Source organism: Oncorhynchus masou, chromosome 15 (genome assembly GCF_036934945.1).
Source record: "Oncorhynchus masou masou isolate Uvic2021 chromosome 15, UVic_Omas_1.1, whole genome shotgun sequence".
Classification (NCBI taxonomy): domain Eukaryota; kingdom Metazoa; phylum Chordata; class Actinopteri; order Salmoniformes; family Salmonidae; genus Oncorhynchus; species Oncorhynchus masou.
This window is the reverse complement of record NC_088226.1, coordinates 9871218-9896938: the sequence shown is the minus strand read 5'-3', so window position 1 is coordinate 9896938 and position 25721 is coordinate 9871218. Positions and strand designations below refer to the sequence as shown.

Sequence of the window (25721 nt, the reverse complement as noted above, 5' to 3'; positions counted from 1 at the left end):
AAATACATGTCCTCAAAAGATGGAAGGCAGCGGGAGGAGGCGCGATCAGGTGGGGCCATTCTAGCCAATGAGAGGGCAGATACGCGTGTGAACAAGAGGCACAACTCCAATATAAAGTCGTCTTTTAAAAGTTGACGGAATACCACGTGTGTCCACTTATATCAGTGCATTCGCAACAACCTAACCATTACGAAAGTTAAATTCTATCAAATAATCCTCACGTAGCAAATTAGCAAAAAATACTCGCTTCGTGGTCTGATTTTCGTGGGACAGATTTTGAGCGAAGTAAACCCTCTCGCTTAGCCTCTTCTTCTCTGTCCATTATTGGGGGCTCGGCGCATCGTACCAGAGTCAGAGGGAGCGCGCTTGACTGAAGCACGCGCCAGGCAGTGATGTGTCGCAGATTTTTAAAACTCAGAAAGAGATCCTAAAATACCGCTCAACTATATAATACTTGCATGTGAGTAAGTGATAAAGACTCCGAGAATAGAATATGGTTGTAGAGTAGGTAAAAAGCTTGTTTTAGCCGCTGCAGTGAGTTTGGGGGGATTTGTCTTGGAAAGAACGAGAAACATTCCGCGTTCCCTGTTTTGAGCGTGCGACTAGCAGCCTGGGAGCGATGGAACTGTCATCTCTAGGCGAACAAGTGTTTGCAGTTGAATCAATAACCAAGAAGAGAGTCAGAAAGGTAAGCAATGTAGCCGTGCTTCCGAATAGAAATGTAGTCTACCTATCATTGGTGTCTTATGTTCTACCTGTACTCTTACAGAGTCTATATCAGCCATTACACAAAAGTATTGCTACGCACTTTCCGTAGTTTACGCAATATATTAATATTGTCATTCTGCTGCGTGAAAGCTGCTAATTATAACACGCAAAAAGTTGATAATATATTCTGCACAGAATGTTGCCTGTTGGCTACATCATTTTGAATAAAGAGATTGTGGAATATTTTCGTTTTCCTTGGTTTGTGTATGTTGTATGTTCTGAATATACACTACTACCTCAAGTAGTAAAATGTAGAAGGGGTGTGTTTACCAAAATCGGGTCTCCATCGTGGGGTATCACTGGTGGGATTGTCCGCGCGTCCAATGTGTGTGAGCTACGCAGTTTTTTTGTACGTTACGCCAACAGGAGGAGAACAGAGGACGGGATGATGGATTGGGGTATCTGCGTGAGAACAAAAACTGCTGCGTAATGTTACACCTCGCATGATCCATTCAATATAGTCCTATTATGTTGTTGTAGTATTATCATCACAATGAGCCTATGTTTTTGTTTTTTTTATGGTATGAATCTTACTATGCATTTACTTATGCTTTAATGTGGTAAAGTTGGTTTGAAAATTGAAGATTATAATTCAGTAATGTTTCATTCTATGTATTGAGTATTCTATACACGCACGCCGTACAATTATATTTTGTCAATGGGTGGTCCAAAGCGGAGACCTTCGATGTGCAGCACGTTGCGCAAATACAAGTTGTTTACATGTAAAGTCCTCCCTATTTCCATCGCTTTTTGACGTTCAATAAAACTATTTTACATAAAACCCATCCATGTGCGATCACGTCATCACAATAGTAGAGTTCGAGGCCTTTACATTGACGTCATCTCGTACAATCTCCATTTGAAAATTAAAAATTACCCCAATGATCTCGACACCGACCCTTTAAAGCGACAGTCATCTTTTTATGCTCCATGAACTACCGTGCAAATAGTACTAATTGTGTTATTTGCTCTCTTGCTGAATGTGCCTTTCTCTTTTGCTTCTTAGGGTAATGTGGAATACTTATTGAAGTGGCAGGGATGGCCACCAAAGTAAGTATTCTTCTTATTAATTAGTGAATGCATTACAAATGTTTATGAGTCATGTATGTATGACTGATGTTTTATCCTCCCACTGACCTAGGTACATATAGTGCCATCAGAAATTATTTGCACCCATTGACCTTTTCCATATTTTGCTGTGTTACAGCTGAATTTACAATACCCCATAATATCAAAGTAGAGTTATATTTTTAGAAAAGTTTACAAATTAATAAAAAATTAAAAGCGCAAATGTATTGTGCCAATAAGTATTCAACCCATTTGTTATGGCAAGCCTGAGTTGCTTGGACTCACTCTGTGTGCAATAATAGTGTTGAACATTTATTTATTTATTACTACCTCATCTTTGTACTGTACACATACAATTATCTGTAAGGTCCTTCCGGTGAGCAGTGAATGTCAAACACAGATTAAACCACAACGACCAGGGAAGTTTTCCAATGTCTCGCCAAGAAGGGCCCCTATTGGTAGATGGGTAAAAAAAATGTAGGTGTCCTTCCTAACTTAGTTGTTGGAGAGGAAGGAAACCGCTCAGGGATTTCACCATGATGCCAATGGTGACTTTAAAACATTTTAATGGCTGTGATAGGAGAACACTAAGGATGGATCCACAACGTTGTAGTTACTCCACAATACTAACCTAATTGACAGAGTGAAAAGAAGGAAGCCTGTACATAATAGAAAAGATTCCAAAAACATGCATCCTGTTTGCAACAAGGCACTAAAGTAACACTGCAAAAAATTTTGCAAAGCAATTAACTTTTTGGCTGGAATATGAAGTGTTATGTTTGGGAAAAATCCAATACAACACATTAATGAGTAAAACTCTCCTAATTTCAAGCATAGTGGTGGCTGCATCATGTTATGTGTATGCTTGTAATCGTTAAGGACTGGGGAGTTTTTCAGGATTTAAAAAATGGAATGGAGCTAAGCACATGCAAAATCCTTGAGGAAAAGCTGGTTCAGTCTGCTTTCCACCAGACACTGGGAGATGAATTCACCTTTCAGCAAGACAATAACCTAAAACACAAGACCAGGGGCCGAGTTACAGTTTTGACTTAAATCTATAGCAAGATCTGAAAATGGTTGTCTAGCAATGATCAATAACCAATTTAAATAATTTTGAAAACAATAATGGGCAAATTTTGCATAATCTAGGTGTGGAAAGAGACTTACCCAGAAAGAATCACAGCTGAAATCGCTGCCAAAGGTGATTCTAACATGTATTGACTCAGGGGGTTGAATACCTATGTAAATTAAAATGTCTAAAAACATGTTTTGTGGGGTATTGTGTGTAGATGGGTGAGAAAATATATTTAATCCATTTTGAATTCAGGCTGTAACACAACAAAATGTGGAATAAGTCAACGGGTGTGAATACTTTCTGAAGGCACTGTAATGTTCCCTCTGCTTCTGATGTCTTAGTAAAAACCTCATATCATTGGTTAAAGTGCATCTTATATTTAACACCCCTAATTCCGATTTCCTTAATCAAGGAAGTACACTGACAGGAGAACTGGCAACCACCGTACGCCATTTGGTGCATTTTCGTAATGTGAAGAGTCCGTCCAGATCCAGCGTTAATCCGATTCCGCACGCATCTAAAACTGAAGGGTACCCTTGTTTACCAACACTTTCAATAGAAATAGAGGGGTATTCTACGACGCTAGCTAGGTCTACTCAGGATTTTCCAAAGCTAGCTAGCTTCACTAAGCTTCACTAAGCTTCACATTCCAGCTCAAGCTTCATCCATGTTACGACCATGCATTTAGATTCTTCAGCTGCTGCTAACTCCAGCCAGGTTTGTAACTGCGCTTGCAAGTCGCACGTGACTAGTCGAACGCCGAAATCTTCATTGATAAAATGCTGAAACAGGAATCCATCAGCAAGTCTGTGCCACATTTAACGTTTTTGCTGAAATTAAAGAACTTATCCTGCAAATTCAGAAGGCTATGGTGTGAAATAGGTTATTAGAAGTGGTGTCTTTTATTACACAATTGTTAATGCTGTCTTTGTGTGCACAAGCACCTTTTTTCCCCCCACACCTATCGATAAAATTATTGTATTAAGTCATATGAAAATTGTACTGTGTGACGTTTCAAATTCTCACTACACATTACTAAATGTGTAGTGAGATACTGTAGGGTATTTGAATATTATTAACACAATAAAAAATTTAAATCAGTCCTCTTAAATGGTTTCGGAGAATGAAGGGGATGATGACTCGCTCTTTGCAAGAGGGAGGGAATCTGATTTGTTTGGTCCTCAACTCTCAGCTCAAGCACTTCATTTCGGATAAAGTGAAGTTAGCCTGCCCCAGAGCAGGTTAGAGCTAAAGTATTCGTTGCCATATAAATTTACCTGGCTAAAAGGTGAGCCACCTTCGTGTCAACAGTTATCGAGAGTTGAACTGACCAAAGTTAGCTCGCTAACTCCTCTATCCCGCTTAGCAGTATACCCCTCAGGAGTCAAGACAAGTGGGGAAACCATAACAAATTCCAGAACGACTCACTTGCACAATAGAGGTTGACATTTAAATGTGTCTGGTGATTGATTTGGTGTATTTGTAATGATATCTATTGACAATTTACATTCTGCCAGGGTTTTAAAAGGTAAGGTATAACCGCTAGCAGTCTCTATACATAAATTCATTGAAAGTACACATATGATTCTATATCAACTCCTGTCATTGTACCTCCTTGCCTTATTCAAGGGTATCATGCCATGATGATCCTGCATAAACGGTGCTTATAGAGCGTGATTGTTTTACAGGTACAGCACCTGGGAACCAGAGGACCACATACTGGACCCACGCCTGGTGCTGGCTTATGAAGAGAAGTGAGTAGTGCTGAGAGTGCTGTTAGTATGAATACCGCATACTACTTTTGCTCCAGCCATTGCAATTTCATATTCTCTGTGTCTTATCAGGGAGGAGAAGGACCGAGCCCTGGCATACCGCAGGAAAGGACTCAGACCACGGAGACTCGTCTTGCGGGTACAGCGCTTACCTTTCTCCTTGTCCAGAACATCCACTTTTTTAATCCATTTTTATGTCCCTTACATTAACATAGCAATTACAAAAATGACTAAACTTAACTTAATATACTTTTATCTTAAGCCTGTGGCACACAAAGCAATTTATGTGTCATCTCAAGCAACTTTGCTGATACATGAAGCAGTTCAAACGCAATTGAAATTGCATGCATTGTCCAATCTTGTCATCATGGTTGCATAAATTATTTGATAATCCAAATGTTTACTAATTGTAACAACATCGATATACAGTGCATTCAGAAAGTATTCAGATCCCTTGACTTTTTCAACATTTTGTTACGTTACAGCCTTATTCTAAAATTGATTAAATAAAAACATTTCCTAATCAATCTACACACATACCCCATAATGACAAAGCGAAAACCGTTTTTTAGAAATGTTTGCAAATGTAATAAAAAACAGATACCTTATTTACGTAAGTATTCAGACCCTTTGCTATGAGACTAGACATGTTGCTCAGGTGCATCCTGTTTCCATTGATCATCCGTGAGAGGTTTCTACAACTTGATTGGAGTCCACCTGTGGTAAATTCAATTGATGGGATATGATTTGGAAAGGCACACCACTGTCTATATAAGGTCCCACAGTTGACAGTGCATGTCAGAGCAAAAACCAAGCCATGAGGTCAAAGGAATTGTCCGTAGAGCTCTGAGACAGGATTGTGTCGAGGCACAGTTCTGGAGAAGGGTACACAAAAAAATGTCTGCAGCATTGAAGGTCCCCAAGAACACAGTGGCTTCCATTATTCTTAAATGGAAGAAGTTTGTAACCACCAAGACTCTTCCTCGAGCTGGCCGCAAGGCCAAACTGAGCAATCGGGGGAGAAGGGCCTTGGACAGGGGGGTGACCAAGAAGCCGATGGTCACTCTGACAGAGCTCCAGAGTTCCTCTGTGGAGATGGGAGAACCTTACAGAAGGACAACCATCTCTGCAGCACAATCAGGCCTTTATGGTAGAGTGGCTAGATGAAAGCCACTCCTCAGTAAAAGGCACAACAGCCCACTTGGAGTTAGCCAAAAGACACCTAAAGTACTTTCAGACCATGAGAAGCAAGATTCTCTGGTCTGATGAAACCAAGATGGAACTCTTTGGGCTGAATGCCAAGCGTCACGTCTAGAGGAAACCTGGCACCATCCCTACGGTGAAGCATGGATGTGGCAGCATCATGCTGTGGGGATGTTTTTCAGTGGCTGTGGGGATGTTTTTCAGTGTAGCGACTCTTCCCATCCAACCTGACAGAGCTTGAGAGGATCTGCAGAGAAGACTGGGAGAAACTCCCTAAATACAGGTGTGCCAAGCTTGTAGTGTCATAACCAAGAAGACTCAAGGCTGTAATCGCTGCCAAAGCTGCTTCAACAAAGCACTGAGTAAAGGGTCTGAATACTTATGCAAATGTATTATTCCCAAAAACCTGTTTTTGCTTCCTCATTATGGTGTATTGTGTGTAGATTGATAAGGGGAAAAAACTATTTAATACATTTTAGAATAAGGCTGTAACATAACAAAATGTGGAAAATATCAAGAGGTCTGAATACTTTCTGAATGCACTGTATATTTACAGCCCTCTTTTCCCCAATAAAACGAAATGTGCAACGTTGATTCAAAGTCTCTGAGGTGACCAGGACATGGGTGTGTCCTAACAGGGTGAGGAGACAAAGTAGCCAGTGGTGGTTGTAGTTCTGGAGCCTGACCAGCTTGCACAATATCCTTCCTGTATGACTGGCGGGGTATTGGGGCTGTGGGGGGGATCAGTTTCCATTTCTATAGTTCAGTATAGGCAATCAGCAAATGCAGCTTGCATGCCAATGAGACCCATTGACTAACTGGATATAGCACAGCTCCAGACACATGTACATGGGCATTGATGGACAGTTGGTGGGTTGCAGAGGAAGTGGAGCTGATCAAGCATGGTGCACAAAGACCACTATCTCAGTCAATCCCCAGCCACCATAAACAATCACATACAGCAAGTTTTACCATCCTGATGTGCCTCTTGTTTGCCATAAATGGCATATTTTCTGTATAGGTATGTTGGAATTACTGCACAGTTTTCCAAACCAATACATATGTCACCCCAGCATAAGAGCTCATTCTTTACGATGCAGCCCATTTCAGGTGTCACATGGGCTGGCCAGCCATGGTTGGTAGCTAAATAGGTATGAGTACAATGCACGCCATCAATTTCCAGACAGCATGTTGGCTGTTGAATGGCCTCCTGACATGAGGCAGTCCAGTTCCATGGTGTCTCTGTCTCTAGTAACTGCCTGAGGAGAGGACTGATGGTGGAGTGGGCCTATCAGTGCAATTCCTATGACATGCCCACTAAGTTGATGGTATTTATTGTCAATGTCAGGTTGTGTTGGTTCATTGTAGTGAACCTTATGCGCTTGTGACGTGTGGTTGCATCCTCCCCATTCACCATAATGTCAAAAAGTCAACATATACGGCAACTCCAGGGCAGACAGCCAGGATGGTGGACATGATTGTCTGGAAGAAGCAGCTCAACCTGAACAGTATAAGAGTGCACTGGAACATCCCAATGTGCATCATTAATGCAGTGAGCCAGAGGAAGGTCATGTTCGATTCAGGCAACGTATTGTACTAGCAATGAATCAAAGCTCACTTCTAAATGATAAGGATGTGACTTAAGAGCCCAATCCTGGAGGTGCAAGTTATGAGGGCAAGTTGTAGAACTAGGGAGAGGGTGCTAGAGTCCAGGGTTGGATGATTCTCTTTCCTTTCATTGGAGCCTCCCAGTTGCCTCATTGACACTCATAGGCTTGTGGTGTTGCCATCCCAAGCAGTCTGCTGCCTTTTTATACAGTGCCTTCAGAAAGTATTCATACCCCTTGATTTATTCAACATTTTGTTACAAGCTGGATTCAAAATTGATTTTTTTTCTCTCACATATCTACACACTACCCCATAATGACGTGAAAACATGTTTTTAGAAATTGTTGCAAATATATTGAAAATAAAGTACAAAAATATCTAATTTACATAAGTATTGACAAGGTCAATACATGTTAGAATCTCTTTTGGCAGTGATTACAGCTGTGAGTCTTTAAGAGCTTTGCACACCTGGATTAGCACATTATTTATTTGTTTATTCTTCAAGCTTTGTCAAGTTGGTTGTTGAATTTTGCTAGACAGCCATTTTCAAGTCTTGCTATAGATTTTCAAGCTGTAACGGGTTTCTTGTGGTGAAGGAGAGCCGGACCAAAACGCAGCGTGGTGGTTATTCATGTTTAATTCAAAAAGACACTATACATGAATAAACTAACAAAACAAGAAACGTGAAAACTCAAAACAGCCCTATCTGGTGCAGAGACAGGGTCAATCACCCACAAACACACAGTGAAACCCAGGCTACCTAAGTATGATTCTCAATCAGAGACAACTAATGACACCTGCCTCTTATTGAGAACCATACTAGGCCAAAACATAGAAATACCCAAATCATAGAAAAGCAAACATAGACTGCCCACCCCAACTCACGCCCTGACCATACTAAATAATGACAAAACAAAGGAAATTAAGGTCAGAACGTGACACAAGCAGATTTAAGCAAAAACTGAAACTAGGCCAATGAGGAACATTCAGTGTTTTCTTGGTAATGCTCGTCCAAACTGACATCAAATCACCTCTATCACCTGTGGCTGGATACGCCACTCCGCAGACTGAGGCTATCCTCTCGACAATAGGTCTGCACCTAGATTCAACTGGCCTGGAATGTGCGCTGCTGACAGTGAGTGCAGGTGTGTGTGCCCACAGATGATCCGTAATGCCACTTGTGGCATGGCCAGTGAGCGGACTCCGCCCTGGTGATTGACGTACGCGATCGAGGTTGAGTTGTTGGAATGAATCAGAACGTGATTCATTCCGAAAACCTAATTTTGCCTCTCTCCTGGGGGCAAAGTGTAATAGAACCAGCCGAATCGCTTCCAGCTCAAAAACATTTTCATAAAGATTTGTGTTCTTCCCACTGACCGTTCGTTATGCGTCCATCGTAAACTGCCCCCCCCCCATCCCTTCAGGGAGGTGTCGGACAACCTGCAAGACTACTGGACCCAGCTGGACCCCAGCTGAGAGTATCCTTGGGATTTGCCAGAAGGATAGGCTGTGGTGACATTGCCACGTAATGGTTATCATTCGATAACGGTCTCTGTTCGGATGAATGCGTTGGCTTATAAACCATTGTTGGCTAGGTCTCATGCGTAATAGGCCAAGTGGTAAAACTGCTGATGCCACAACCATCAGTCCCTGTAAAACCATAACCCGGTGAGCCCTGAAAGTACGGCTCCAGTGGAGTGTGCATGCTGCAGTCAGAATGCACCTCTGGCTGGTGACTGTTAGACGTGAGTGCATAGAGTTCAGTTCCAAGCCTAAGAAGCTTGTCTGTTGGTGAAGAGTGAGAGAACTCTTTTCACAGTTTATCAGGAAAACCAGATTGTGGATATGATTTATCACTATCCTGGTGTGTGTCTCGACCAATTCTCTCGACTTCGCTATTATAAGACAGTCGTCTAGATAGCACAATATCCGTATCCTGTCTGTCTGACTACTTTGAATAGACGGCGGTGTGTTAACATGCGAAAAGCTTTTGTAATGATTTATTCAACACCCTCAAATCTAAGATCAGTCTCATGCCACTGTCTTTCTTGGCACATGAAAATATGGCTGATAATGATCCGTAATTTTGTCTGCTTCCATAACTGGGCGAATAGCTCCTTTTCCTACAAGGTTATTTCCTGTTCTAGAATAGGGGCCGCTTGAGCTGAAACTGTCGTGGGCGTGACACCAGCAAACTGCAACGTGTAACCCTTCCAAATTGTATTCATTACCCAAGGGGAAGCTGTGCATTCGTGTTTCCATACACTCAGTCTGCTGGACAGGTCTGCTCTTTCTATTAGAGAGGGCAGGGCTGTCATTTGATTTGGAATAGCTAACTGGGCTACAGGCAGAGGCTGCTGTGCAGTTTGACGATTTATATTTTTGACTGTTTAGCCAAGTCACATGCAGAAGCTGCTGTATGACTGGAATTAAACTGTGTGTCTCTGTGAAACCTAACTGTCCCAGCCCTATGTTTTGCCTTGTGCTCATGGAATCTTTGTCTAAGGCCATGGCGCTCATAAGAACGAGTGGTAAGGAGAATGGATGGGAGACACAGGAGTGTGTACACTTAGTGTGCGCTGGAGGGATATGTGGAAGTGTGTGTCTTGTGTGCACATATACCGGGCAGCTTTTGCTGGCAGTGGGCAATGTGTAGCTAGTCTTCTCTTTCATGTTGCTACCAGGCGTGGAGCAGGATTCTCTGACTGTAGGATACAACACAAAGTCCCTCACAGGAAGGCTCACAGGCCCTCAGTGGTTTATCCACTCTGTACACCTGGGCAACGTGCTGTTGCTGAGGGCGGAAAGGATTGCAGTTCTAGCCTCTCGCACCAGCGTGGGACACCTCAGGCGTCTGAGTGGGTCTTTCCTGGGCCTGGGAAGCACTCACAGAGCAATGGCGAGCCTCCCCTGTCTTGGTCGAGGCTGGTTGGGATGGGGCAGGCAAAGGAGCCGGGGCCTGAGTGGCATGATAGCCTTGAAGGCTGCAGAGCCCTTCTGTTGCTGCTCAAACTTGTGTGTGATGGTCTCCACGATAGGCCTGAATAGCCCAAATACTGTGACAGGAGCATTCAGCAGCACGTTCTTCTCCCTTTCTGACATTTGGGTGAGGTTGAGCCACAAGTGACGGTGTATCATGACCAAGAATCCTATGATTCTGCCCGTGTCCTGGGCAGCACACCTCGTCATGTGTAGAGTGAAGTCTGTCGCCTTCTTGAGCTCAACGTACATCTCTGGAGTAGCCTGCCGTTCCATGTCCCGGAGGAGCTGGGCCTGGTAGGCCTGGAGGATGGCCATGGTGTTCAACATGGCTGCTGACTTGACCGGCTGCCTTGTAAGACTTCTCCGCCAGGGAAGCGATAATACGTCATACTCTGGATGATAGCTGTGGCTTCACTTCCGCAGAGGCTACTGAGAGGTGTGAGGCTATGGTTTCTTTGAGCAGGGGCATGGACAGATACCCCAGCTTGGGCTCTGTCGATCCTGGACCATGAGTTGAAGCTCTGGATGGAAGAGCGTATCTGTTATGGCTTCTCCCAGGATCGCCTCACCTCATTCCTGACATCTGAGAACAGGGGAGGGTCTAGGGCGGGTCTGGGTATCTGGCCAGAGACTGGGTGACTGACTGTGGGAAGTAAGCCCCTGCCAACATGGTTTCAGGGGCTGGTTGTGGATAGGCCTAGCTTAGTCACAGCCCTGCCCAGGACCTCCATGAACTCCTTGTTGTAAGGGTCCTTGTCAGAGATCGGAGGGGCAGCCGGCGTCTCCTCATTGTCCTCTTCCTCTATGTCTCTTCCTCACTCTGAGCCCTTTCATCTGAGCCAGGATCTCCATAGGCGTCCCATTGGCTGGCATGGAAGTCTCTCAGCTCCACATCCTCGAAATAAGCAGCAGGTTAGGGAAGGGCAGATGTGTGGAGACTGTCGAGTTTTGGAGAGCTGCACCTCACCCCCTCGTCTGTAGGCTCCCGGGAGCTATACGGGACGAGCTGGGTGGTGGAGAGATAGAGACCAGCTGCACTTGATGATGGAGGCAGAGGAACCCCGGAGCAGTGGATACATAAGAAGGGGTCCGTAAGAGCCAGCTCCGTGCTCTGGTCCAAGCCATCGGGCGCTGTCTCTGTGACGTCCCTCCCCGACATGTGTGCCTTGCACTTGAAGTACTATTTTATCCAGGGAGGGAACAACATCTCTGCCTGAGGAGAAAAAAATATTGAAAAACCTGATGGAATCCCTCTGGTACCTTCACTCAAAGCTTACGAACACTCTTTGAGTGTGATTGGGAAGGCGATTATTTAATAATGACCTCAGAATCTTTGGTCTCCTGCAAGTGCGACGCATTAGCTAGCTAGCTAGAAGGACCACTAGCAAAGAGTGGCTAGCAAGCTAGCTGACTCAGGCTACTAAACGGACCGATGTTGAAGGAATCTAAAGAAAAATATATATATACAGTACCAGTCAAAAGTTTGTACATACCTACTCATTCAAGGGTTTTTCTTTATTTGGACTATTTTCTACATTGTAGAATAATAGTGAAGACATCAAAACTATGACATAACACATATGGAATCATGTAGCAACCAACAAAGTGTTAAACAAATTTTTTATTCTTTAAAGTAGCCACCCTTTGCCCTGATGACAGCTTTGCACACTCTTGTTATTCTCTCCACCAGCTTCACCTGGAATGCTTTTCCAACAGTCTTTAAGGATTTCCCACATATGCTGAGCACTTGTTGGCTGCTTTTCCATTACTCTGCAGTCCAACTCATCCCAAACCATCTCAATTGGGTTGATGTTGGTTGATTGTGGAGACCAGGTCATTTGATGCAGGCCTCTATCACTCTCCTTCTTGGTCAAATAGCCCTTACACAGCCTGGAGGTGTGTTGGGTCATTGTCCTGTTGAAAAACAAATCATAGTTCCACTAAGCGCAAACCAGATGGGATGGCGTATCGCTGCAAAATGCTGTGGTAGCCATGCTAGTTAGGTGTGCCTTGAATTCTAAATAAATCACAGACAGTGTCACCAGCAAAGCACCATCACACCACCACCTCCATGCTTCACGGTGGGCACCACACATGTGGAGATCATCCGTTCACCTACTCTGCGTCTCACAAAGACATGGCGGTTGGAACAAAAAATTTGTACTCATCAGGCCAAAGTACAGATTTCCACTTGTCTAATGTCCATTGCTCGTGTTTCTTTACCCAAGCAAATTTCTTCTTATTAGTGTCCTTTAGTAGTGGTTTCTTTGCAGCAATTCACCGATGAAGGCCTGATCCACGCAGTCTCTTCTGAACAGTTCATGTCGAGATGTGTCTGTTACTTGAAACATTTATTTGGGCTGCAATCTGAGGTGCAGTTAACTCTATTGATCTTATCCTCTGCAGCAGGGGTAACTCTGAGTCTTCCTTTCCTGTGACGGTCCTCATGAGAGCCAGTTTCATCATAGCGCTTGATGGTTTTTGCAATTGCACTTGAAGAAACTTTCAATGTTCTTGAAATGTTCCGCATTGACTGACCGTCATGTCTTAAAGTAATGATGGACTGTCATTTCTGCTTGCTTATTTGAGCTGTTCTTTACATAAAATGGACTTGGTCTTTTAGCAAATAGGGCTATCATATGTATACCACCCCTACCTTGTCACAACACAAATGATTGGAAAGAAATTCCATAAATTAACTTCTAACAAGGCACACCTGATAATTGAAATGCATCCCAGAGAATGCCAAGAGTGTGCAAAACTGTTATCAAGGCAAAGGGTGGATACTTTGAAGAATCTGAAATATAAAATATATTTTAATTTCTTTAACAAATTTTTGTTTACTAAATGATTCCATATGTGTTATTTCATAGTTTTGATGTCTTCACTATTATTCTACAATGTAGAAAATAGTAAAAATAAAGAAAAATCCTTGAATGAGTAGGTATGGCCAAACTTTTGACTGGTACTGTATGTTCTTCGCCATTTGGTCGAAGTTGTAGGCTGTCTGAAATTGCTCAGTTTAGACGAAAAATAAATGAATGTACAGATGACAAGAATGGTGGCTTTGATAAACAACAGTGGCTGAATAAAGCAAGAGTGACACTCTCCGTCCTGTCTTTGCCTGCCGTGGCAAAGACAGGACTTCGGTGGTTTCATAGTTGAATATGATTCAGTGGTGCTGTCTTAATACTTATAGCATAGTAAGAACTCGATTTCAAGATTAAGTAAAACTCAAACTGTTTTACATTCACCATTGGCCTCATGGTGAAAACCCTGAGCGGTTTCCTTCCTCTCCGGCAACTGAGTTAGGAAGGACTACTCTTCTCTTTGTAGTGACTGGGTGTGTTGATACACCAGCCACAATTTTTACCCATCTACCAATAGGTGCCCTTCTTTGCGAGGCATTGGAAAACATCATTGGTCTTTGTGGTTGAATCGTTGTTTTGAAATTGGATTTGGAGGCAAATCTAGGGGGGGCCCCTAACGTAATTGCAAGAGTAGGGTCTGCACATGACAGTTTTCTGTGTCTGAGCCCACTTGCCTTAGAGCCGATTTACAATAGACACAACATCAATTAAAGTGTAACTGTATGCCTTTGTGTCAGGCATAACCATACAGCACTGAATGAGAGAAAATTTGACTTGGAAAGTTGTGAGGTTTCATTCCTCATTCATAGTTGATATTTCCGCCTATTGTACCTGTGATATTTCCTAAATGCTTTACGATGTCCTAATGGATTTGTTTTTGTATTTAGGCCAGATAATTGACTGCTCATATTTCAAATGTTATCAATATCAGAGCTTGCAATATTAGATTAAACGAATTTATGTGGCCTACCACCCCTCCAGCCAGGCATTATTCTGTACTGTTTGAGTTTAGGGGTCCCAAATTATAAATTTAACTACTTTTGCAGTAAAATATTTTTACACAACCATCCATTTCATATACAGTGTCTTCAAAATGTATTCAGACCCCTTGACTTTTTCCACATTTTATTAGGTTACAGCCTTATTCTAAAATTGATTACATTGTTTTCCCCCCTCATCAATCTACATACATTACCCCATAATGACAAAGAATATTTAGATTTTTAGACATTTTTGCTAATACTCAAATAGTATTCAGACCCTTTACTCAGTACTTTGTTGAAGCACCTTTGGCAGAGATTACAGCCTCGATTCTTCTTGGTTATGACGCTACAAGCTTGGCACACCTATATTTCTAAGTCACCAACTACTTCTCAGACAGAGTTCAGTGTGTCAAATCGGAGGGTCTGTTGTCCGGACCTCTGGCAGTCTCTATGGGGGTGCCAAAGGATTCAATTCTCGAGCCGACTCTTTTCTCTGTATACATCAATAATGTCGCTCTTGCTGCTGGTGATTCTCTGATCCACCTCTACGCAGACGACACCATTCTGTATACTTCTGGTCCCTCCTTGGACACTGTGTTAACAAACCTCCAGACAAGCTTCAATGCCATACAACTCTCCTTCCGTGGCCTCCAACTGCTCTTAAATGCTAGTAAAACTAAATGCATGCTCTTCAACCGATCGCTGCCCGCACCTGCCCGCCCATCTAGCATCACCACTCTGGATGGTTCTGACTTAGAATATGTGGACAATTACAAATACCTAGGTGTCTGGTTAGACTGTAAACTCTCCTTCCAGACTCACATCAAGCATCTCCAATCCAAAATTAAATCTAGAATCGGCTTCCTATTTCGCAAACAAAGCATCCTTCATTCATGCTGCCAAACATACCCTTGTAAAACGGACTATCCTACCGATCCTTGACTTCGGCGATGTAATTTACAAAATATTTTCCAACACTCTACTCAGCAAATTGGATGCAGTCTATCACAGTGCCATCTGTTTTGTCACCACAGCCCTATATACTACCCACCTGTATGCTCTCGTTGACTGGCCCATATTCGTCGCCAAACCCATTGGCTCCAGGTCATCTATAAGTCTTTGCTAGGTAAAGCCCCACCTTATCTCAGCTCACTGGTCACCATAGCAGCACACACCCGTAGCACGCTCTCCAGCAGGTATATTTCACTGGTCACCCCCAAAGCAAACTCCCCCTTTGGCTGCTTTTCCTTACAGTTCTCTGCTGCCAACGACTGGAACGAATTGCAAAAATCACTGAAGCTGGAGACTCATATCCTCCTCACTAACTTTAAGCATCAGCAAAAGGTCTGAATACTTTTGTAAATATGGTATTTGCAAAAATTTGCTAACACCTGTCTTCGCTTTGTCATTATTGGGTATTGTGTGTAGTTTGCTGAGGATTTTTTTTTCTTTAATCCATTTTAGAATAAGGCTTTAACAAAATGTGGAAGAAGTCAAGGGGTCTAAATACTTATCGAAGGCACTTTATGGGAGACCTTAGAGACATGGAAAAACATGGTTGTGCTTTCTTATACCTCGGGTAGCGGTATCTCAAAGACTAAAGCCCTTTTTGAAGATTGGCCATTAACGTACTGGGTTGGAGTTCCGAACGGAACGATACCACTCATGTAAAACTTTTTTCTGCGCCCTGATCGGACATTGCATACAGTCAGTTGCGTGACAGAAATGAATCCTATCTCTTGTGTTGCAACTTAGTTGCTGGCAACTTTTGGGGTGACACACAGCATCATGAATGCTTCTTTGTTGCAATCAACAGAAATTGCGTCCAGATTGCTTCGTGTGACATCGGCTTTAGTCTTCTCTTCTCCTACAGAATATCTATGCCATGGACCTCCGTAGTGCACACAAAGTCCCAGATACCCCTCGTCTGCGCCTCTCCCTTACGCGCTCCATGGGCTCCGAGCTGGACCAGGGCAGTCTGCCATACAGGGCGGGGGAGGGAGGGAGCGTCTACCGCCGCCTGGCAAGACGCAAGAACAAGCAGAGGGTGTCCAAACCTGTGTCTGACAACAATTCCCTCCAACCACTGACCCGCATACAGGACCCCATGGAGCATGAATGGCAAGGCGCAGAGGAGAGACCGGAATCAGAGTTAACAACAGACACACGTGAAAACAGTCTATTCAGTTTGTTTTCTATCAAACATTTAATGAAATATTTGATCATCTATTTTTTTATCTCGGTTTGAAGGTCACGATTGGTCCTATTTGTGGTATATTGATCTCATTTCCTGTCTCTTTCTCTCTTAAGGGCATAGCCGGTCAGAGTGCAGCTCTCCCATGATGGAGCAGGAAGTGGAGGAGCCGACTGACAGAGTGGAGAGTTGTGGTTCCGCACTGGGCTCTGGAGATGAGACATTGGGGGGTGGGGCCTTGTTGAGGGTGACAGGGGCATGGTACAGGTCAGAGGGTAGGACCTCTGAAACTGGACAGGAACAAATAGATAGGACTGACCAATCAGAGAGCTGTGTTTCTGCAGAGGGACCAAAAGACAACATTAGCAATAGGTTGGTGGACAGTGCCACCGAAGTGGAATTGGGGACAGATACCTTGATTGACAAGGTAGAAAGGTTAGGCACAGCTAATGTTATTGAGAGGGTAGAGGGGTTGGGGACAGATTATTTTATTGACAGGGTAGAGGAGATGGGGGGACATATTCTGATTGACAGGGATAGCACTTCAGTGGTGGATGTTGGAGATGAAACCGTGGCTGATGGTTCTGTGGTCTGTACCGATGTTGAGGTTGCAGAGGAAGTGGTGGAGAATGACACAAAACAGCAAGGTGAAGAGGTTGTGACACAGTGTCCAGACAGTAGTGGCGCAGAAGTGAATCCTGGCAAAGTGATTGTGACCGATGTGACTATCAACTCTTTGACCGTAACTTTCAAAGAGGCCTTGGCAGCTGAAGGGTTTTTTAAGAGCTGAAGGACAGAGTTCTGAGAGAGGATTAGAGAACATGTGAGGTTATACATGAAATGCAGCCCATATGTTGAATTTACCACTTCGGAACATGTTTAGATAAACAACCACAATATAATTTGTCATTAAAGATGTTTACAAAGCCTATGAAAATAAATTGATACCAATTACTAGGGTTTTGGTGAGGTATTGTACCTTAGAGAATTGGGTGGTAATTTTCACATTGTGTTTGGTTCAGGAAAGAAGATTAGTAAGAGAGGATGAGGGAGAGAGCAGTTGACTCCTGAATGTCATATTTATAACATTACTACTTCTCCAACGTCTCTTATTCCAGGAGGCTCATTTCGGTTGCTCTTTTTTCTAACGCTTTTGTATTGTCGTCTGTCTTCCTCGGTATTAACAGTAAGTTCTGCATGTCCTGTATGTCATGCACACCCTTGTCCTCCATTCGATTTGTTAGTTTGATTTCTATAACAAAGAAATAGAAAGGAGAGAAGGAATGCCTGGAGGGATAGAAGTTTAGCGTTGAAGTATTGTTTTTCTTTATTTTACTTCTCAAATTTAAAGAGCCTACCTGAATCTATTTTTGTAATACCATTTGATAGTCCACCCCTCTTGCTAAGCCTTTGTGCATTTCTAAAGAGGGGATATCAGTTTACACCACTCATTCCCAAATGTGTTTTTTAGGTCTCATTTCATTTACTCCTTTTTCTAACGCTTTTGTATAAAGTCGACTGTCTTCCTCAGTATTTACAGTAAGTTCTGCATGTCTCCTGTCAATCACGCACAGCCTTGTCCTTCATTTCATTTAATATGTTTATTTCTATGACAAATAGAAAGGAAGGAAGGAATTCCTAAAAGGATAGAAGTTCAGCATTTCAAGATGAAGGCTGGCTACGTTGAAGTATTGTTTTTACTTCCAGGTAAAACAAAACGGCATATTCTTGTATTACCAAGAGATAGTCCACCCCTCTCACGAAGCCTTTGTGCATTTCTAAAGAGGAGATATCAGTTTACACCATTGTTGCAGTAGGAAATGTGCAAATTGAAGCAAATGTTCTCGGTTGTATTTATCGCATGTCACATGTAAAAGCTAAATTAAATGTCACGTGTTGAAAAATGTATCTTTGGTCACAATGACATGTCAAATGTCTTCTCTATACCATATGCCTAGAAATACAGTGTAAAATCTACTTGTGTTTGAGATTCATATAAACAGGATGGATATTACCTCAACATTTTAGCATGGAATAAAACATGTTAGAAGTAACAGAAGTGTCCTCACTGGTTCATTTCAGCAGCTGTTTTGGAAATGTATTTGCAACAACTTGTGCCTCTTATCACCACTAGGGGTCAGTCTCCTCAGGGAACCATGTACAGTGGGGAGAACAAGTATTTGATACACTGCTGATTTTGCAGGTTTTCCTACTTACAAAGCATGTAGAGGTTTGTAATTTTTATCATAGGTACACCTCAACTGTGAGACGAAATCTGAAACAAAAATCCAGAAAATCACATTGTATGATTTTTAAGTAATTAATTTGCATTTTATTGCATGACATAAGTATTTGATACTTCAGAAAAGCCAAACTTAATATTTGGTACAGAAACTTTGTTTGCAATTACAGAGATCATACGTTTCCTGTAGTTCTTGAGGTTTGCACACACTGCAGCAGGGATTTTGGCCCACTCCTCCATACAGACCTTCTCCAGTTCCTTCAGGTTTCGGGGCTGTCGCTGGGCAATATGGACTTTCAGCTCCCTCCAAAGATTTTCTATTGGGTTCAGGTCTGGAGACTGGCTATGCCACTCCAGGACCTTGAGATGCTTCTTACGGAGCCACTCCTTAGTTGCCCTGGATTGTTGTGTTTCGGATCGTTGTCATGCTGGAAGACCCAGCCACGACCCACCTTCAATGCTCTTACTGAGGGAAGGAGGTTGTTGGCCAAGATCTCGGAATACATGGCCCCATCCATCCTCCCCTCAATATGGTGTAGTCATCCTGTCCCCTTTGCAGAAAAGCATCCCCAAAGAATGATGTTTCCACCTCCATGCTTCACGGTTGGGATGGTGTTCTTGGGGTTGTACTCATCCATCTTCCTCCAAACACAGAGAGTGGAGTTTAGACCAAAAAGCTCAATTTTTGTCTCATCAGACCACATGACTTTCTCCCATTCCTCCTCTGGATCATCCAGATGGTCATTGGCAAACTTCAAATGGGCCTGGACATGCACTGGCTTGAGCAGGGGGACCTTGCGTGCGCTGCAGGATTTTAAATCGAGGACTGCGTAGTGTGTTACTAATGGTTTTCTTTGAGACTGTGGTCCCAGCTCTCTTCAGGTCATTGATTACTGCCGTTTAGTTCTGGCCTGATCCCTCACCTTCCTCATGATCATTGATGCCCCACGAGGTGAGATCTTGCATGGAGCCCCACAGCTCCCTAGTCTTGGCCATTGTGGAGAGGTTGGAGTCTGAGTGTGTGGACAGGTGTCTTTTATACAGGTAACGAGTTCAAACAGGTGCAGTTAATACAGGTAATGAGTGGAGAACAGGAGGGCTTCTTAAAGAAAAACTAACAGGTCTGTGAGAGCCGGAATTCTTACTGGTTGGTAGGTGATCAAATACTTAAGTCATGCAATAAAATGCAAATTAATTACTTAGGAATCATACGTGATTTTCTGGATTTTTGTTTTAGATTCAGTCTCTCACAGTTGAAGTGTACCTATTATAAATATTACAGACCTCTACATGCTTTGTTAGTAGGAAAACCTGCAAAATCGGCAGTGTATCAAATACTTGTTCTCCCCACTGTATTTAAGTCGATCCCCCCACCCCAAAATAACATGCACTCTTAATTTGACTAGCTACAAGAAAAAAAATATTCAGCACATCATTCATTTTCATTTTATTATAAAAAACGGTATTTGAGTCCACAGTTCTTTGTACAGTAAAAAATATTAAATTAAACTCTCAAAGTTCTGAGCAGAAAGATAAATTGGGGTTGGGAGGGACAGCAATTATTCTGGGGCAGGAGAAGGGGACCAGTGCATTGGGCTCTTGAGCTGCTGGGGTTAAGTCCAGAGGGAAACGTAAGGGTGAGGCAGTGTGACTGGTCACAACTCTCCCCTTCCTCAGTTCTATGCCACACAGTTCATTTGGATCCATTCCCTCTGTTTTACAAGCACCGTAATGTCCTATGCACTGGCGGACCCCCCCATACCTCATGTACTCTAAACTTTACAGGCATATAGGTATGTGCCACCACCTCCAATACTAAGTGTCTTACAGGAGTGCTCACACATGAGGGTGAGGGAGGGCATGTGTGGGGAGGGCATGTGTGGTCAGTGAGAGGGAAGTCCCTTCCAGTATTGATGTCCAATGGTTCGGCATTTCAAATGTAGTCTCCATTGGCCACTGAAACTTGCAGCAGGCCCTCAACCCCAAACACTCATTTTATTCCAGATTGAAAGCCCAACCCAGACATCAGTGAAATGAAATAACCCCACCCCCATTTCAATAACAAAAATATATTCTATGTGAATTGTAGCAGTCTTCGGGTATATGCCAACAAACCATCAAAAAACAAAAATAAATAAAGTAAACCCAAACTTAAAAGATATGCATGATGTTTGGATTTATAATAATATTAATCCAAATCACCTCTGCTAAACTGATTTATGGATAAATTACAATAAGTCCATTGCATTAAATCATTTGCTCTTACATTTTTATTTTTTAGATTTTTTTAATCTTAAACATTTCTTAAAAAGGCAAATACTCCCATAGTCCCAAACCCCAAAAATATTACCTGCGTCGTATTCTCTAAGGGAGATACCATTCCCCTATTTGTACACAATTGGCAAAAAATATATTAACAGCAATAACTTACCATTCATTTATTAATTAATCGACGTGTTGATTTATAGTTGCATCTCCCATAGGAAGTTCACTTCAATGTATTTTTTTTATTGAAAACATTAAATAATATTAATAGTAAAAAAGAAAAGAAAAAAAGAAAGGCTAACACTGTCCCAGGTGCAGTCCCGAAAGCACGGCGAGGCTACATGTCTAAAGTGTTATGATTAATGTTCTGCCCAAGGTCCTGGCTGTTCCCAGACAGCATGTCAGGTCCTCCAGGCCCATGGAGACCACCCATCCCACTGAGTTGAGACAGCATGGCATTCTGGTCTGACCCAAAGTGGTCCATTGAGTTCTGCTGCTGAGACGGCTGTTGAGAGGGGACCACCATACCAGGGTGGTGCTGGGGTAGCTGGCCCGGGTGCGGGGAGCCTGTCTGGGTCTGTGGGGAGATATGGTGAGGGGAAGGCTGGGGCTGCATGCGCGGGGAGGGGCTAGAGTGTGGTGGCTGGGACTGGGGTCGCGGGGAGGGCTGTGGCGAGCGCACTTGGTTGCTGAGGGATGTAGACAGCGTCTGGCCCTGCAGGTGAGGGGACTGGGCCATCTGCTGCTGGGGGCTCATGGGGCTGCTATGCTGGGCAGGAGAGCCCCCACCCAGGTGCTGCTGCTGTTGAAGCAGCCTCTGGTGCAGTGCCTGCTGGAGCAGAGCCTGGGAGGACTGCGGCTGGGGGGCGCCCTGCGGGGGCTGGGGCTGCTGAGGGGGGCCTCCTACTCCAATACCCGGACCCCCCTCAGCCCCCTGGTGACCCGACATGGCATTCTGGTGTTGTTGTTGCTGCTGCTGCATCTGAAGTTGGTGCTGATGCTGGAGCCTCTGCTGGAGCACTGCAGCAGCCTGCTGCTGGGCCACCGTGCTGGGGTAACCCTGCTGCTGCTGCCCTGGCTGGGCTCCAGGCTGCAGTCCAGACTGGCCCTGACCAGGCTGCTGGGGGGCCATGCCCGGCTGGCCCATGTAGCCCTGCTGCTGGAACTGGGCATGGTTCCCAAGCTGTTGCTGCTGCTGTTGCTGTTGTAGTTGGAGATGCCTCCTCATAAGGAGCTCTCTGAACTGGGGGTTTATGTTGGCCATGTTAGGTGCCTGCTGGCCTGGCATCCCTCCTTGCTGATGCTGTTGATGCTGCTGAAGTGCTGCCACCTGTTGCTGCTGCAAACTACTAAGCATAGGACGCTGCTGCTGCGGTTGTTGCTGTTGTTGTTGTTGCTGCTGCTGCTGCTGCTGTAGCTGGGTCATGGTGGGCATGTTGACTCCCTGACCCATGTGCATACCTGGCTGACCAGCCACAGCATTCACATTGACCTGTTGGCCACCCATACCTCCTGGAACTCTGCCTGGACTTGGCCCGCCAGAGGCTCCCGGGGGTCCTGGGCCCCCCTTATACTTGGAGGCTCTCTGCTTGATAAAGGCAGCCATTAGCTGAGGGTTTGAGCGGAGGATGTTGAGCACCTGCTGTTGCTGCTCGGGTGAGCTGGGGGAGCGAAGGGTACGCAGCAGTTCCTGAAGGGCAGCCTGCGGGAGGTTCCCACCCCCAGCAGCACCACCTTGCTGCACCATACCAATCAACCCACCAGGTCCCTGAGCCTGCTGCCGCTGTTGCATTTGCTGCGGTTGTTGCTGCTGAGGCGCCACCATGCCTGGATGTCCCATCATGGCTTGCCTCTGCTGGGGTGGCATTCCCTGGCCGGCCCACTGTTGCTGGGGGTTCTGAAGCGGGGGACCAACCCTCTGCTGCTGCACCTGTGGAGGCAGCTGGCCCTGGGGGTTAGGCTGCTGGGGCTGCTGCTGCATGGGGCCAGGGCCCACCATCATACCTGGAGGGCCCTGCTGCTGCTGCTGCTGTTGCTGTTGTTGCTGCTGCTGCTGCTCCATGTGAGCCCTGGCAGCAGCCTGAGCCTGGGAAGGCAGCCCTTGGGCCCCCACCATGCCCACCCCAGGGTGGGCCATGCCCATCTGGCCCTGGGGCTGTTGGTGGTGAGGCATCATGCCAGCTGCCTGCGCCGCCTGCCTCTGGAGGGACATCTTCCTTTGGGCGTCTGCCACTTGTTGAATCTTCATGGCGATCTCCACAGCCGCCGGAGGAGGCCCTGAAGGAGGCTGCTGCTGGGGCATAGAAGGCTGGCCAGGGTTGGGCTGCTGTTGTGGTGGTTGCTGCTGAGGTGGTGTGGCTGGTCCCAGGCCCGGTTTGCCTTGGGACTGAGGGTGCGGTGAGGAGCCTGGAGGCCTGTTGGTGTAAGGGGACAGGCTGTTGGGGTGTTGCTGGAGCTGTTGAGGGTTTGAGGCTTGGGACTGCTGCTGGACCTGAGGAACCATCTGCTGTTGCTGGGAGGAGTTCATCATCCCCCCTCCTCCAGGCATCTGCTGAAACTGGTGGTGAAGCTGGTGGTGCTGCTGAGGCATCCCACCTTGCTGCAAAGTTCCTCCACCACCCATCCCTGGCTGGGGCCCAGGAGTCATATTGGGCTGGGTGGGTGTCTGTGGTGTTGGGGGCTGGGTGCCTCCTGATGTGGGTGTACTGGGGGCTGTGGTGCCATTGTTACCTGGTGATGGCAGCCCCCCAGGAGGTCCTCCTCCACCGCAGGCAGGCTGGCCCACCCTCTGCATGCTGGCCATCCTTCTCCGAAGCATCTGAGCCTGCTGGAGACGGTGCTGGAGTTGCTGCTGGCGGAGCTTGTGCTTGATGTTGAGGCAGAAGGGTACGGGGCACTTGTTCTCCTGGCAGTGCTTGGCATGGTAGCAGCAAAGAGCAATGAGTTGCTTGCAGATGGGGCAGCCACCGTTGGTCTTGCGCTTGCATCCCTTGGTGTGCTGCACCACACGCTTCATCTTCTGGCAGGACGGCAGGGAGCAGTTGGCATTGCGGCATTGGCAGGCGTGGACCAGGGACTGGATGCAGCGCTGAATGCTGAGGCGGCGGGAGTCCCCGGGGCTCTGAGTGGCAGCGGCCGCTGCGCTGTTGTTCTCGTCGTCCAGGCCCAGGCCCAGCTTCTCCATCTTGTGTTCATGGCCCTTAGTGTTATAGCAGGTGATACACAGGTCGTAATCCTCGCAGACGGTGCAGTGGAAGCGTGTCTCCACGCTGGCCTTGCACTCGTTGCAGGTGTAGACGAAGCGGTCCTGGCTCTGATTGTGTAGCTCCACCAGCATGCACATGGAGCTCCACTTGGCTCTCCTCAGGGAGGAGAACTCCAGGTGCTTGTCCCGGGCCAGCGTCAGGAAGGCGTCACGCCCATCCATCAGGTCGCAGGCCATTAGGGGGTCCGGGTCCGTGATGGGGGGCAGGGAGTTGGCAGTGGGGCCGGCAATGAGACGGATCACAAAGAACACCTGTATGGGGCAGAGAAGAAAGGATGAGCACTGGGACTGAAAATGTGTGTTTCTGTATGTGGCTTTATTTAGAAGATGGCGACAGCATCAAATACCTCCTTGTGTTTCTCCATACAAGCGTAGAGCTTCTGGGAGAGGTCATTGGACACATTGGGCATCCCTGGTTTCTTCTTATTGGCTCGGATCAGGCTGCTGTTCTTGTTCTTGCTCGTCTTCTTACTGTTCTTCTTTTTGGCATTCTTGCTGTCACTTTTCGGGGCCTATGTGTGGAGAACACCAGATTAACGCCAATACATTCCATTAAAGCACTGAATCTGAAGCAGGCTCGAAATGGACCCAATTAGCAATCGTTCAATATCTATCCTCTAAGCAATACTTAACATCTACTCCTATCATGTTATTATTGAGGACAACCAATATCCCACACCCTGTACCATATTCACAAAAACACTCCTCTCTCCTGTTGTATTGAAGTCCTTACACTCACATCTACGCTCTCGCTGGAGGTGCTGTTCTCCTCCCTCTTCCTCTCCTCCTCCTCCTGCTCCAGCTCCTTGATGCTCTCCTCCAGCACGTTGGGCCAGAAGTCCCCCTCAAAGTATGGTAGTTCGTTGGCACTGGTGAGACGGTCCTCTGTGGCCTGCTTGAAGACATCCTGAAACAGAGCATGAATAAGATGTGTCAAGAGGGGGTGGGGGGGGAGACTCCATGCATACAATTACCTCAGAAGAAAGCAGTTGGATTTCTGCCTGGCACAGCCTGTGCTATGTCTGACAAAACAAAACTGATTGTAGTCACCTTGTAGTCATGCACAATGCGCTCAACTACGGCCTTGTCCAGCATCTTCTTGTACCACTCCTGTAGACGCTTAGGCTTGGGGATCTTCTGGTCCACAGGATGACAGTGGAAGATGTAGTCGTCCCCTTCACTTGGGGGACAAGCCCAGATGTGCCCCGTTGTAAACCTGCCATGGGAGAGGTAGGGTTGAAGAATCAGACCAGCAACTGGAAAGAGTGAATCTTATTAGAACAATAAAGTAGAATGAAATATGCAACCAACCCTTTAGAGATTTAGTACATATCATTACACTATAGTTTAGAGTGATGAGGTCAAGTCGTGTTCTCAGGAGTCTATACCCACTAATAGGTTGAGCTTAGTAAAAAAAAAAAAAAAA

The 25721-nt window shown here is 45.3% G+C and overlaps 2 protein-coding genes across 13 annotated transcripts in view; one reads left to right on the top strand and one right to left on the bottom strand.

Moving 5' to 3' along the window:
- Positions 1-339: 339 nt before the first annotated feature.
- On the top strand, positions 340-18576 carry LOC135555574 (uncharacterized). 3 transcript variants are annotated; one of them, XM_064988127.1, is made up of 6 exons: positions 340-688; positions 1775-1818; positions 4600-4665; positions 4756-4822; positions 16203-16515; positions 16640-18576. In XM_064988127.1, the coding sequence occupies exons 1-6, from the start codon at positions 620-622 to the stop codon at positions 17311-17313; spliced, it is 1233 nt and encodes a 410-aa protein (XP_064844199.1). In that variant the 5' UTR covers positions 340-619; the 3' UTR covers positions 17314-18576. The 3 variants fall into 3 exon arrangements, with proteins under 3 accessions (XP_064844199.1, XP_064844200.1, XP_064844198.1); XM_064988128.1 differs by having other exon boundaries at positions 16185-16497; XM_064988126.1 differs by having other exon boundaries at positions 16185-16515.
- A 1619-nt stretch (positions 18577-20195) lies between these two features.
- Positions 20196-25721, bottom strand: part of LOC135555566 (histone acetyltransferase p300-like) — a 31925-nt gene continuing 26399 nt past the window's right edge. For 6 of the 10 annotated variants that reach the window (XM_064988094.1, XM_064988097.1, XM_064988099.1 and 3 more), the window contains exons 26-29: positions 25346-25511; positions 25029-25202; positions 24643-24807; positions 20196-24547 (exon numbers count right to left, since the gene is read on the bottom strand). In XM_064988094.1, coding sequence (XP_064844166.1) covers positions 21368-24547; positions 24643-24807; positions 25029-25202; positions 25346-25511 — 3685 coding nt within the window. In that variant the 3' untranslated portion in view covers positions 20196-21367. The remainder of the gene's footprint in view (positions 24548-24642; positions 24808-25028; positions 25203-25345; positions 25512-25721) is intronic. The other 4 variants (XM_064988095.1, XM_064988098.1, XM_064988102.1 and 1 more) reach the window with 1 other exon arrangement.

What these genes read in the sequence shown, in the direction of transcription:
- LOC135555574 (XM_064988126.1), top strand. Translation starts at nt 620, where the DNA reads ATGGAACTGTCATCTCTAGGCGAACAAGTGTTTGCAGTTGAATCAATA. An exon ending in TGGCAGGGATGGCCACCAAA is followed by an intron (nt 1,819 to 4,599) that starts GTAAGTATTCTT and finishes ATTGTTTTACAG; the next exon opens with GTACAGCACCTGGGAACCAG. An exon ending in ACGTGAAAACAGTCTATTCA is followed by an intron (nt 16,516 to 16,639) that starts GTTTGTTTTCTA and finishes TTCTCTCTTAAG; the next exon opens with GGCATAGCCGGTCAGAGTGC.